The 13,692-nt window shown below is 48.1% G+C and overlaps 1 protein-coding gene across 4 annotated transcripts in view; it reads right to left on the minus strand.

Moving 5' to 3' along the window:
* Positions 1-4,418: 4,418 nt before the first annotated feature.
* The window catches only part of tia1 (TIA1 cytotoxic granule-associated RNA binding protein), a 52,957-nt gene continuing 43,683 nt past the window's right edge, over positions 4,419-13,692 (minus strand). For all 4 annotated transcript variants that reach the window (XM_038785672.1, XM_038785670.1, XM_038785671.1 and 1 more), the window contains exons 10-12: positions 8,712-8,835; positions 6,433-6,584; positions 4,419-5,244 (exon numbers count right to left, since the gene is read on the minus strand). In XM_038785672.1, coding sequence (XP_038641600.1) covers positions 5,121-5,244; positions 6,433-6,584; positions 8,712-8,835 — 400 coding nt within the window. In that variant the 3' untranslated portion in view covers positions 4,419-5,120. The remainder of the gene's footprint in view (positions 5,245-6,432; positions 6,585-8,711; positions 8,836-13,692) is intronic.

Consider the following 13,692-nt stretch of genomic DNA (forward strand, 5'->3'; position numbering starts at 1 on the left):
AAACAATTCTGCAGCACGGTAGTTAGCACTGCTGCCTCACGGCGCCGAGGTCCCAAGTTCGATCCCGGCTCTGGGTCACTGTCTGTGTGGAGTTTGCACCTTCTCCCCGTGTCTGCGTGGGTTTCGCCCCCAAAAGATGTGCAGGGTAGGTGGATTGGCCACGCTAAATTGCCCCTTTAATTGGCAAAAATGTATTGGGTACTCTAAATTTATTTTTAAAAAGAGAATGAAGGAAATGGGAGGATGTAACAAATAAGTTTCACTTGGGAGGTGGGAACTGGCACAACCCCCCTGGGCAGAATGGCAGAGGGGGAAAAGTCAGGCATCATCCCAGAGGTGGTTGAATGACGAGGTAATGATGGGGCAGATTAGGTCGCTATCAGAGAATAACAATCCAAACCCAACCGACCAGGACATTGCCAAAGGTTAGCATCGAAACCGCAAGCCGTTCTGAACCGCATTTCAGTTTGCCCTGTAAAATGCCCTGCCAAATCTCATCTCCGCCGAGTTCCTTACCGCCAATTACCCACTGTCAACTGCAACTTCAAACTCATAACCTTGTCCAGGTCAACGCTTAAAGCTAAAACTTGTGTTCTTCATCTCGACCCACAGAATTTCCCCTGCACAGCTTCCTCTTCGCGGGGGTTGAATTTTAGCAAATACCTTGTTTTGCCAGAAACGTTAGAGATTGTGCTCAGAAAGCATAAAATTATACGTCGATACAAGGAGTGAGGGAGTTAGGAACCAGATAAATTCTCAGAAACCTTTGGTGAAATGTTACTAGTTTACCTCGAGGGCAGCACAGTAGCATAGTGGTTAGCACTATGGCTTCAGAGCGCCAGGGTCCCAGGTTCGATTCCCGGCTTGGGTCACTGCCCTTGCAAAGTTTGCAAAGTCTGCACGTTCTCCCCGTGTCTGCGTGGGTTTCCTCCCACAAGTCCCGAAAGATGTGCTGTTAGGTGGATTGGACATTCTGAATTCTCCCTCTGTGTACCCGAACAGGCGCCGGAGTGTGGCAACTGGGGGCTTTTCACAGTCACTTCATTGCAGCGTTAACGTAAGTCTACTTGTGACAATAAAAATTATTAATTATCTCGATATCGGAAATCAAGAAAATACCTTGGGTTTAATCCGCAAGTGTCCTGTGTTGCTTCTTTGTGGTGAAGGCTGCTACCTCACCAGCACGAGAAAGTGACTGCAATGCATGTTGGTCTTTAAGTGAGGAAATGTGCCATTATCACCAGCATTAAATGGTCTCCATCACCCTTTGCTGTTAGTTTTCCTAATTAAATGTGCAGCAACACTGTGGACTGAAGTGGGGGGAGGGGCTGTAAGGTAGCATGTCAATTGACTCGGAAACTTCTCCGTCAACAAGACCCTACATGAAGGCAAGCTAGTGTTAACTTCCTCAGGAAAGTTGCAGCGGACTTGTTGCCTTCAAAGTATCCCAGTGCGACAGCGTGAAACACAGGATTGTGAATCAACTGCGTCCTTAACCAGGCTCAATGTGAACTGACACCACACATACATATTCAAGACATCAATGCAAGAGATGATCACCTTTGCCACAACCCTCTCGCACACTTCATCCATTAAAAGATAAAACTAAGCAGCAAGAGGTTATAAATGGCTGTGATTAAATAGAATAAAGGAGTTCAGTATGATAGCCCAATGACCGTTTTATTTATTGACTGTTAATAACTGCTACAGTTATAATACCAACAAGGCGGTGCAGTTAACAAATCTGAATGCAAGTCAATTGGTCCTTCACAAACCTAGTTCTTGTTATTTTTGCCTGGAATAAGAATTCCCCTGAGGTGAAGTTTGTTTTATTTCTCTCCTAAATGCCGATGCAGTTTAAACAGAAAACAGAGAATTTATCCCTTTTCTTTAAACGGCCTGTTTCGGCTGCATTTGTCAACCCACCCCCCCCCCCCCCTACAACTCGTCAAGCTGAAAACCTGCTTGCCCAAGCGTCATTCGCTCTGCCTGCGATGGGACGTGGGGAGGCTTGTTGGATGGCAGCAATCCATCCCGCTCTACCGGAATACAGCACCAAATCTGGGACAAAGACGCAGGCAAGTACAGTCTCGTCCCATGACAAAAGTATCACCTGAAACTTTTGAGCTCTTTCCCAACTGATGGGAGTACATGTACAGGCAGGAGACTTTTTGGGGGGGGGGGGGGGGGGGGGGGGGGAGAAGAATGTGGGGCACGGGAAGTTGGGAGCTAACACACGAAATTGAAACAAATTGTTGGAAGCAATCTCAGTTGTTTGTTTCGACTGCCTCAGCACCGAGCAAACCCTTGCACAGTTGGAAGCAAACTTTAAAAAAGCTGACCACAGTGAGCATTGAATCAAATTAAACCCGTGGCAATTGGAACTGGGCAGTCGCTTGGAAGTGCCAGTCCTTGTCGGTCGACAAAAGGGATATAGCCTCCAGTGCTCTGAGATCAAGCTTTCTCGAGAGCAGAACGACCCACGACTTCCAAAAGATTAATCTGCCGTGCATCGGTCCACTCCAAGAAGACAATTCACTCAAACTCCTGGGGCCGGACCAACCAGTTACGCATTTTAGTAACCAAATGTGGTATCTACTATGAAAAACAAACCTTGCCAAACAATACAATAAAAAATACATTAACCCATTTTAAAATTGGTTAAGTGTGCATAAAGCGCATCTGGCAAGAATTTGCACGCAAGTCATCTCCGAGTAAGTCACAGGCGGCCTGGAGAATCTTTCCGTCCGACCAGTGCACAGGCGAGCTGTCAAGCTAACAGATTTTGAAAGACAGAATAAACATTTTCACATTTTGATTTACTGCTGTCACCACAAGTAATCTACGGAAGGGGGATTCGATCGACCAGACCCCCCCCCCCCCCAGAGTGTACAGGCCCACAAAGCACTCCTACGCCGAGCCGGCAAGCCAGCTCTCCCTCGGTTTTGTCCATTAAAAAATGTTCAGAATCAGTCGGATTGCCACAGCCCTCACCGACCCTTTTAAATCAAGAATCCCAGGCAAACATGACAATCGCGTTAAGACGACGCTGAAGAAAGCTTGTGAGGTTAGCCGCCATCCCGATTCCCTAGCTACGGAAAAAGAATCACCGCTGGAAGGGCCTCCCAGTCTTGCCCCCAGAGACGACCGGTGGGAATACAACAATTATCCCCCCCCCCCCCCCCCCCCCCCCCCCGGCCCCGCCCCACCCCAGTGATCCTGGGACAAGAGCATTTTAAAAACAAAGTACAACCGATATGCAACAGAATACAGTTACAGTACCTCTTGTGCATATGCAGCCAATATTGTGAGCATAGCTGATCATTTACACTAGAAAACTACATTGTTCGGGACACCCTCTGAGGAGACACGTCAAGAAATTTTCCTTTCAAGTTTGTTTTTTCCTCGGAGGTGCTCCAAATGGTGACTTAGCCAAGAACAGACATAACACATCAACTGAGGCAGATGGACTTGCTGCATGGGGGGTGGGGGGGTTCGGTCAGCCCGCACACCCCCCCCAGCCCTGAAGCAGAACCCAGAACCATCTGGTTAAGCAGCCAGTGCTGCGACTGCCGGCGTAACACTGGGCAGCTTTTAAATATTGTTTCCCCCCCGCCCCGTCTCCAATTACTATTGCGTACGCAGGCTGATAGTCTGTCTCGGGACGCACAATGATCCCCAACAAGCCACACAGCCTTAAGACACTGCTTCCGTCAACCTCCCGAAGCGTTTACGAGCCAGCGCTCGAAGTCAGTCAGTCGAACCGCGACAGCGAACTTGATTCCTACCATCAGCCCCCTGAAATCATCACAAAAACAAAAGACAAAGCCAAAAGTAAGACATTCCGCCCCCCCACCCCACGAAACAAAAGTTGCCTTGCGTTAACAGTAGAAGTTGTGTATCTTTTAATCACCTTTCCACCCAGGTAGCAAATCTCGGCAAAAAGGTCACGTCCCCATAAATCTCAGTACTTAAGGATTTGGCAACCCCTGTCCACTAACCCAACCCCCCCCCCCCCCCCCCCCCCCCACTACAATTTGACACAAATGGTGCCAGTTTTATTTTGCCAGTCGCTACATTTATGTCTTAAATCTAAAACAACGAGAGAGGAAGAAAAAAAAAGATGAAAATGTGTATTAATTTTAAAATGGAAACGCCAAATTCTGGGAGTAAGCAAGCAGATAGCCTAAAGATGTCTTGTCGTTTGTCGCGCTTCACCTGCACACCCGGAAATTTCCGTTTCGGACAGTTCCCGAGGATGAATGCTCGGCGCTGCCAAGGGGGACGCCATTTTGATCCGCGCCGCCAGAGCCAGGGGGCACCCTTCCTCCCAGGACACAGCGTGCTCCAGGCGAAAACTGGGAGAGAGAGCAACAGGGAATCCCAAGTCAAGTGCTTCCTCTACAACGTCGCTACGGTTTTTTCTTTTTCAAACGTGGTTTCTTTAATGAAATGATTAAAATACTCCTTCAAAATAACAAAAAAAAAACACAGAAGTAAACATTTACGATAGTATTTCATTGCGTCAAAACGATGCTGTGTACAAGCCACGAGCAGCGGGGACATGTTTTTCTCCCATGTTCTGAGGGATCATGCTACGCTGTGAACAACCTCCTACATTTACAAAGTATGGCCTTATACAATAGAAATGTGGAAAACATAGGATTAAATTTTACAGTTTGAAATCAGGTTTGTGGAATGCATAACTAAACTGCCCAGCATCGGTATAGAAACACGGCATCTAATATTGTGCAATTCGCCCCGCCTCATTTTATAAAAGTGGCAGCGTTACTTAGAAATCCCTGCGTTGGTTTATTCTCTCCAAGGGCGGTGGGAAATAAATTTCAATTTTTTTTTTTTTGTTTTGGAAGAAAACTGGACACAAAAATTGGCAGACATCCAGCACCTTTGAGATAGAAGCTTGGATGAGACGAATTTCCATGATTTCTAAAATGAATTGCTTTCCTTTTAAAATAAATACAATGCAGTTGACATCTTTCATTGATCTGGCTTTGAAAAAAAAAAACACATCTTTTAAGTAAACAAAGGCTTGACGTGTCCGCTGTGGCAGGAAAGCAGGAAACCACTGGCTATAGGTAGGAAGAGAGAGTCCTTTCTGCTCACTGGGTCTGGTAGCCTGCCATGCCGAAGCCTGCCTGGTTGGTTATCACACTGGGGTTTGGAGCTTGCGCGGGCTGCACTCCGTAGTTGGCGCCCATCCACGCAGCGGTGGACGGTGTCTGACTGCAAGAGAGAAGCAAACAGGACATCGATGAGAGGCGGCACCAGATAACTGGTTTTCGGTATTCAATTAAAAAAAAAATAGAAACAGTGGTTAGCACTGCAGCCTCACGGCACCGAGATCGATCCCGGCTCTGGGTCACTGTCCGTGTGGAGTTCGCACATTCTCCCCGTGTTCCCAAAAAGATGTGCAGGGTAGGTGGATTGGCCATGCTAAATTGCCACTTAATTGGAAAAATGAATTGGGCACTCTAAATATATTTCATAAAATAGAAACAGGAGGGGCATAAGTCGTTCCCCCCCCCCACACACACACACACACACACACACACACACACACACACGAAGGCCGCAACAAAGTGTGGACGATATATATTTTGAATTGTCTCAACCAAGGACTCCAGTTTTTGTAAATGCTTCCACATCGCTACTTAATCGTGAGAGGGGCTGTAGCAGCGAACAAGTTGTTTCAAAGACTCAGTCAGACGTGACCCACTTTTTCCAGTACGATCACACTGAACGCCATGTGCCTTAAAAAGGAATGTATTTTTTTCCCTGCGGGCATTCGTTGATGTTGCACAATGTCGGGCAGTGTTCGGGAGAAGGGACGTTCATTCCTCACTTTGGTCATTGTTTTATAACTCAAGGCTCTGATTTGTGCAGACGTCAGGCCCTCTTCTGTTGCCCGGGCCACCGCTAGAAGCACAAACCCTTCCGAGCCCACGCCCGTTGCCTCCTGGAAGGACGAGGGCAGTAGACACGTGGGGAGCACCACCACCTGCAAGTTCCCCACAAAGCCACATGCCATCAGGCTTGGAATTGGATCGCTGTTCCTTCAGCGTGGCTGGTCAAAATCCCAGAATTCTCTCCCGAACAGCCACACGAGTTTTACCTACGCCACAGGGACCGCAACGGTTCAAGACCACCGCCTGCTCAGGGGCAATTAGGGACGGACAATAAAAATGCTGGCCTCGCCCTGACCCCGTGGGAGATTTTACAACAATCAAGAGCAGTCCCAGGAACCGACACACACCCAACACTGCTGTACGTCAAACTACTCCTCTTTCGCCAACTGATGAATCATCCGCCAGCTCTAATTAACCTTTCGCAGATGGGAAAGCAGTTCCTGACATCGACTTTTAAACCCGTATTAATAAATACAGTAAAAACAAACGAAAAGTACGGCCTTACTCCATTCTGAATCCTTGTTGGTTCCAAGCTTGCCCGTAAACTCCATAGGGTGGCATTTGCCAGCCATTGGGCATGTACTGGCTGAACTGCTGTGTATTCCCATACCACTGCCCAAACTGGCTCCAAGGCTGAGCGTAGCCCATCTGACTTGGCTGAAAAATAAAAACCAATCAACAGGGTTTAGGTGGGGGAGGAGGCAGGAGAAGCACAACGGCAACATTTGCTGAGAATTGACCGAGAAACGAACAAAATCAGTTTGCGCTGGAATATAACTGCGCGGGCCTGAATTTTGGCGACAGAGCGGTTCCTGATTCGACAGGCGGCGGCAGCTAACCCTGAATTCGCCACAGTTTCTCGCTGCCTCCATCCTAACCACCAGGGTCTTTTCACCGAACACTATCCCCATTCAATTCATTTCTGTCTGCATAGAGTATAAAAACTGGCAAGTCGCGCTGCAGTTGTCTAGAACTTGGTACGGCCGCACTTGGAATATTGCGCACAATTCAGGTCGCCACACTACCAGAAGGATGTGGGGGCTTTGGAGAGGGTGCAGAGGAGGTTTACCAGGACGTTGCCTGGTCTGGAGGGTGTTAGCTATGCGGAGAGGCTGAATTGACTCGGTGGCCTGATGAAGGGCTACAAGGTTATGAGGGGCATGGATAGAGTGGATGGGCAGGCACTCTTTCCCAGGGTGGAGGGGTTACTCACCAGGGGGCATAGGTTTAAGGTCCGTGGGGCAAAGTTTAGAGGAGATGTGCGAGGCAGGTTTTTTTACACAGAGGGTGGTGAGTGCCTGGAACGTGTTGCTAGGGGAGGTTGTGGAAGCAGATACATCAACGCCGTTCAAAAGACACCTTGACAAACACGTAGATAGGATGGGTATAGAGGGATACGGCACTAGTGCTGAGGGTTTTGGCAAATGTTGGTATCATGACCGGTACAGGATTGGAGGGCCGAAGGGCATGTTCCTGTGCTGCATTGTGGGTCACTCAACTCAGACTATGGGAAGCTCCGTGAAATGTTGCACTCCATTTATCAGCGAAGAGTTTAAAAAAAAAACAATTTCAGTCCATGTTTTGTAGATGTATAGGGGAGAGTGGCAATGGCAATCCAGAGGCCAAGGCTAATGCTCTGGGGATATGAGTTCAAATCCCATCAAGGCAACGGACAGAATTTAAAAAAGATTTTATTAGTTAAACAAAACAGGAATTCAGGGCTGCACGGTGGCGCAGTGGTTAGCACTGCTACCTCATGGCGCCAAGGACCCGGGTTCGATCCAGGTTCTGGGTCAATGTCCGTGTAGCGTCTGCACATTCTCCCCGTGTCTGCGTGGGTCTCACCCCCACAACCCAGCGATGTGCAGGCTTAGGTGGATTGGCCACTCTAAATTGCCCCTTAATTGGATAAAAATTGGGTACTCTAAATGTACGGGAAAAAAACTGGAATTCAAATCTGGTTTTAGTTTTTGTGCCATGAATCGATCACCGATTGCCCCCCACCCCCGCAAAAAAACCCCATCTGGTTCACTAATGTCCCAGAAGGGAGGAAATCTACCATCCTTACCCCGTCTGGCCTACATGCGAATCCAGAGCCACAGCAATATGGCCGACTCCTACTTATCATCTGATATGGCCACTCAATTGACCTAAAAGCTACAAATGGTCCCTAGTGGTTCAGGAAGGCAGCTTACCGCCACCATCTTTCTCAAGGGCACTTGGTGACAATGCTAGCCTTGCTAGCGACATCGCATAAAACAATTAAAACTATTATCACAGCAATTATGCTACTCAGATCTCATGCCCAGTATTACTCCTATATGTTCCACAATTAAATCAGGCAATGATGTTCCAACACTAAGTTTCATTTTCAGACTTATTTCCTCCCAGGTCAGTTGAACAATTAAAATGAAGTTTCCCGCTGTTCAAATCGTGAGGGGCGGTTTATTGAGTTGACTGCGTGACTAAAGTGGCCAGTTCAATCGGTCAGTGCTCTGTGGAATAACGCACTGACCGCTGAGCAAGATGGCCGGCACGGTCCAATAAAGCGGCGCTACCCCCCAAAAAAAAGGTCTCGTCGCCATCTTGCATCAATTAGAACAACTGGGACAAAAGCGTCTAATTATTGTCTCTCAAATTGCAAGTATACCCAAATGGGCGGATCTTCACAAAACACAAAAGCTGGCCGCGTGACGTTCTGCGGAAAAATCGAGGCTTCGCCAGTCACCCAGTTGCTTCACCGTACTTAAACTTAAGTCAAATAAAAATGGGACTTCAACTCACCTGCTGAAATTGACTCATTCCGTCAGGCGTTTCTTTCCCCCAGTAGCATTTGACAATGTGTCCTTCTATGGTGGTTCCGTTGACTGACACAATAGCGTGTGCAGCACTTTCGTGCGATGAAAATCTAAGAAACACAAAACCCAAAACAAAAATTCTCAGTCACAGAGCAAGATCGCCTTATGCCACCTTCCCCGCTACAGCTAAGACAGATCATTGAGTCAGTGAGCATGATACTGCCAGGACGTGTGACCCGGGACTGCAGACTCATAAAACTCCGACAAGTGGCTGAAAACAGATTTTATATTGGGCTGACAGATAACTGCCCGGCATTGGGTGTCTGACCAGTTTTTTATCATTTTCTGAAGCTTATTGTTTTTTTTATTGAGTGCCCAATTTTATTTTCCAATTAAGGGACAATTTAGTCACCTACCCTGCACATCTTTGAGTTGTGGGGGTGAGAGCCACGCAGACACGGGGAGAATGTGCAAACTCCACACGGACAGCGAAATGAAATGAAATGAAATGAAAATTGCTTATTGTCACGAGTAGACTTCAAATGAAGTTACTGTGAAAAGCCCCTAGTCGCCACATTCCGGCGCCTATTCGGGGAGGCTGTTACGGGAATCGAACCGTGCTGCTGGCCTGCTTGGTCTGCTTTCAAAGCCAGCGATTAAGCCCTGTGCTAAACAGCGACCCAGAGCCGGGATCGAACCTGGGTCCTCGGCGCTGTGAGGCTTTGTTCTGCTTTATGGCCAATCACTGCTTCTCTCCTGGGCCCCAGTAAAATTGTCACCCTCGCTCAATTATTCCGAGTTTAATTTTGTCTTTCACAAGAGATCCTGGAAAGTCCAACGTGTAGAATAACAGAATAATGCAGAGCAGAAGAGGCCCTTCGACCCAGCGAATCTGCACCAACGCATGAAAAACAACCTGACATGCCCACCTAATCCCGTTTACCAGCACTTGGCCCATAGCCTTAGATGTTATGACGTGCCAAGTGCTCAAACAGGTACTTTGTAAAGGATATGAAGCAACCTGTCTCTATCACCACTACATGTGGAGGTTCCTCAAAGCACAAACTTGCTGGTAAAAGTTGGTCAGAGGCATCCCAGCGTTGGACAACACACGTTGAACAAATATACAATCCACTTTGTGCTTAGTTAGCAGTGCCTCATCTCTCATCGATTTTAGTTAATCAGCGACTGCCAACCACTGGCATTCCTGGCAGTTTCTCCTGAAGCACAACAACTTCCTCAACAAGCTCTTCAAGCAAAGAGACGGGAAGGCCACCATTACTCCCCCCCCCCAACCCCCCTCCCTATCCCCGTAAACCAGTAACCCCACTTCAGCTAAGGGCAATTTATCACGGCCAATCCACCTAACCTGCACATCTTTGGACTGTGGGAGGAAAGCGGAGCACCAGGAGGAAACCCACGCAGTCACGGGGGGCACAGACAGTGACCGAGGCCGGAATCGAACTCGGGTCCCTAGTGCCGTGATGCAACAGTGCTGACCACTACGCAAAAGACATGTTTGGATACAGTCAATGCTCAGTCTGAGCGATCAATTAATTTTGCGACACGTGCATTTAATTGGCACGCAAGTCATTCGCTGAGGTTATTGACTGGAACTATGAATATAATGTTCTGAATGCCACATCTGAGAGATCACCACTTCAAACGGCTCAAAATGAACTCTGCAGAACAGATGCAGACCGCTCAGTGCTAACCACTGCGCTACCGTGCTGCCCTCGAAGGCTCTAAAGTTAAGTGCCGGAATTAAGTGACGCTCTTTAGTTCCATTGACAAAACCCCAAGGGCGGCACGGTTGCGCAGTGGTTAACACTGCCGCTTCACGGCGCCGAGGACCCAGGTTCGATCCCAGCCCCGGGCCATTGTCCGTGTGGAGTTTGCACATTCTCCCCGTGTCTGCGTGGGTCTCACCCCCACAACCCAAAGATGTGCAGGGTAGGTGGATTGGCCACGCTAAATTGCCCCTTAATTGGAAATAATATTGGCCGAAATAGATTTGTCATCCAATGGAATCAAAATGCAACAAACCGTCCAAAATCGGTACCACACCTGTTCCATAAAAAGAAATTTTTGTTAAACGGACAACATTCACAGAAAGACTTCCTTATGAAGTGCCTTCAACTCAGGAGAAACATTTTAAAGTGCTTCACAGGACCGTTATCATTAGACAATCAAGAGACTGAAGACAATCGTACGGCAGATGATCACAAGTTTGAGCAAAGGGCTAGAATCCCGAGGGCTGAAGGTATGGCTGCCAATGGTGGATCAACTAAAAGGCTATAACTGGAGGTACGCAGATGTCCCAGCACTGTCAGAGATTACAGAGATGGGGAGAGATAATAATAATATTCTGGACTGCAAGTTTAAAGTGGTTGAGGAAAACTGTGCCTCTCACACCTCAGGCTGTGTGTTAATAATAATCACTTATTGTCACAAGTAGGCTTCAATGAAGTTATTGTGAAAAGCCCCGAGTCGCCACATTCCGGCACCTGTTCGGGAAGGCCGGTACGGGAATTGAACCCCCGCTGCTGGCCTTGTTCTGCCTTACAATCCAGCTGTTTAGCCCACTGAGCTAAACCAGCCCTCAGGTGAGGCCGTGAATGGGATTTGAAAACAAGGGCGCTTCCCGGGAGTCAGTAAACACAGGGATGAAGGACGAAGGGCACTTGGTGCGAACCAGGGCACTTGGACGACCTCGAGGTTACAGAGGGTGGACGATTTGAGGCTGGCCAGAAACATAGTCAAGTCTGGAGGTAACAAAAGCACGGACTAGGGCTTTCATCAGCTGGGGCCCATGTGGAATCAGGCGGTGGTACACAAGTGGAGTGAAGACCACAATTAAATCCCCCATAGTCTTATTGAATGGCAGAGCAGGCTCGAGGGGCCGAATGGACTAACTTTGGTTCCTGCTGATTACGGTTTGGGGAAATAGGCAGTCTTGGCAGGACTACGGAGGCAGAAGCTCATCTCAGTGGGGTGGGTTCAAGAACGACACTAAATTTGGTAACAATCTGGTTCAGTTTCAAGCAGTTGCCAGGAAGAGGATGGAGTAGATGGTTGGCGAGCAGCCTGTGGTGGGGGTTTTGGGGGGGGGGGACTTTCAAATATGTGGTTCTGGCCAGATGGATATGGATCTGGGAGCCAACAGCACATTCAAGGACGCTAGAAAATAGAAGCAGGAGGAGGCCATTCGGCCCTTCAAGCCTGCTCTGCCATTGATGATGATCATGGTTAATTATCCAACTCAATAGCCTAATCCCGCTTTCCCCCCATATTCTTTGATCCCCTTCGTCCCGAGTGCTATATCTAACTGCTTCTTGAAAACATGCAACGTTTTGACCTCAACTACTTCCTGTGGTGATGAATTCCACAGGCTCGTCACTCTCTGGGTGAAGAAATTTCTCCCCATCTCTGTTCTAAATGGTCTACCCCGTATCCTCAGACAGTGACCCCTGGCTCTGGACACACCCGCCATCAGGAACATCTACCCTGTCTGGTCCTGTTATAAATTTCTAGCTTTCTACAGGATCCCCCTCTCATTCTTCTGAACTCCAGCGAATACAATTCTCACCGACTCAATCTCTCCTCGTACATCAGTCCCGCCATCCCAGGAATCAGCCTGGTAAACCTTCGCTGCCCTCCCTCGAGAGCAAGAACATCCTTCCTCAGATAAGGAGACCAAAACTGCACCCAATACTCCAGGTGTGGCCTCACCAAGGCCCTGTACAATTGCAGCAAGTAATCCCTGCTCCTGTACTCGAATCCTCTCGCAATGAAGGCCAACATTTAGGGCAGCACGGTAGCATGGTGGTTAGCATAAATGCTTCACAGCTCCAGGGTCCCAGGTTCGGTTCCCGGCTAGGTCAGTCTGTGCGGAGTCTGCACGTCCTCCCCCTGTGTGCATGGGTTTCCTCCGGGTGCTCCGGTTTCCTACCACAGTCCAAAGATGTGCGGGTTAGGTGGATTGGCAGTGATAAATTGCCCGTAGTGTCCTAAAAAGTAAGGTTAAGGGGGGGTTGTTGGGTTACGGGTATAGGGTGGATACGTGGGTTTGAGTAGGGTGATCATTGCTCGGCACAACATCGAGGGCCGAAGGGCCTGTTCTATGCTGTACTGTTCTATGTCTAACATACTATTTGCCTTCTTTACCGCCTGCTGCACCTGCTTGCCTACCTTCAGTGACTGGTGTATGACACCCAGGTCTCATTGCACACTCCCCTCTCCTAATTTATGGCCACTCGTTTTTTGCTACCAAAGTGGATAACCTCGCATTTATCTAAATTACACAGCATCTGCCATTCATGTGCCCACTCACTCAGCCTGTCCAAATCACACTGAGGGATCCCTGCATCCTCCTCACAGCTCACCCTCCAACCCAGCTTTGCGTCATCTGCAAATTTTGAGCTCTTACATTTTATTCCCTCATCCAAACCATTAATATATATTGTAAATAGCTCTGGTCCTAGCACCGAAACCCCACTAGTCATTGCTTGCCAATTTAGAACAGACCCGTTAATCCCTCCTCTTTGTTTCCTGTCTGCCAACCAGTTCTTTTATCCATGTCAATACGCCCCCCCCCGCCCCCAAGTTCCATAAGCTTTCATTTTTACATGCTAATCTCGTAAGCGGGATTTTGTCGAAAGCCTTTTGAAAGTCCAAATATTCTCCCTCATCAACTCTACTCGTTACATCGTCAAGGAATTCAAATAGATTTGCGAAGCACAATTTCCATTATAAATCCATGCTGACCCCGTCCGATCCTGCCACTGAAGAAATGGCAATAAACATCCCATGGAACCAAGAGGACCGAGCAGCGTTGTGCCCTGGCCAATATTTCTCCCTCAAACAGCATTTAAAAATAAGTTGACTGGTTTCACTGCTGTATGGTTGCCTACAACAGAGACTGCAATTCAAAGTAATTTGCTTTTACCAGTGTTTTGGGAAGATTC

The sequence above is a fragment of the Scyliorhinus canicula genome, chromosome 26, assembly GCF_902713615.1.
Source record: "Scyliorhinus canicula chromosome 26, sScyCan1.1, whole genome shotgun sequence".
NCBI classification, from domain to species: domain Eukaryota; kingdom Metazoa; phylum Chordata; class Chondrichthyes; order Carcharhiniformes; family Scyliorhinidae; genus Scyliorhinus; species Scyliorhinus canicula.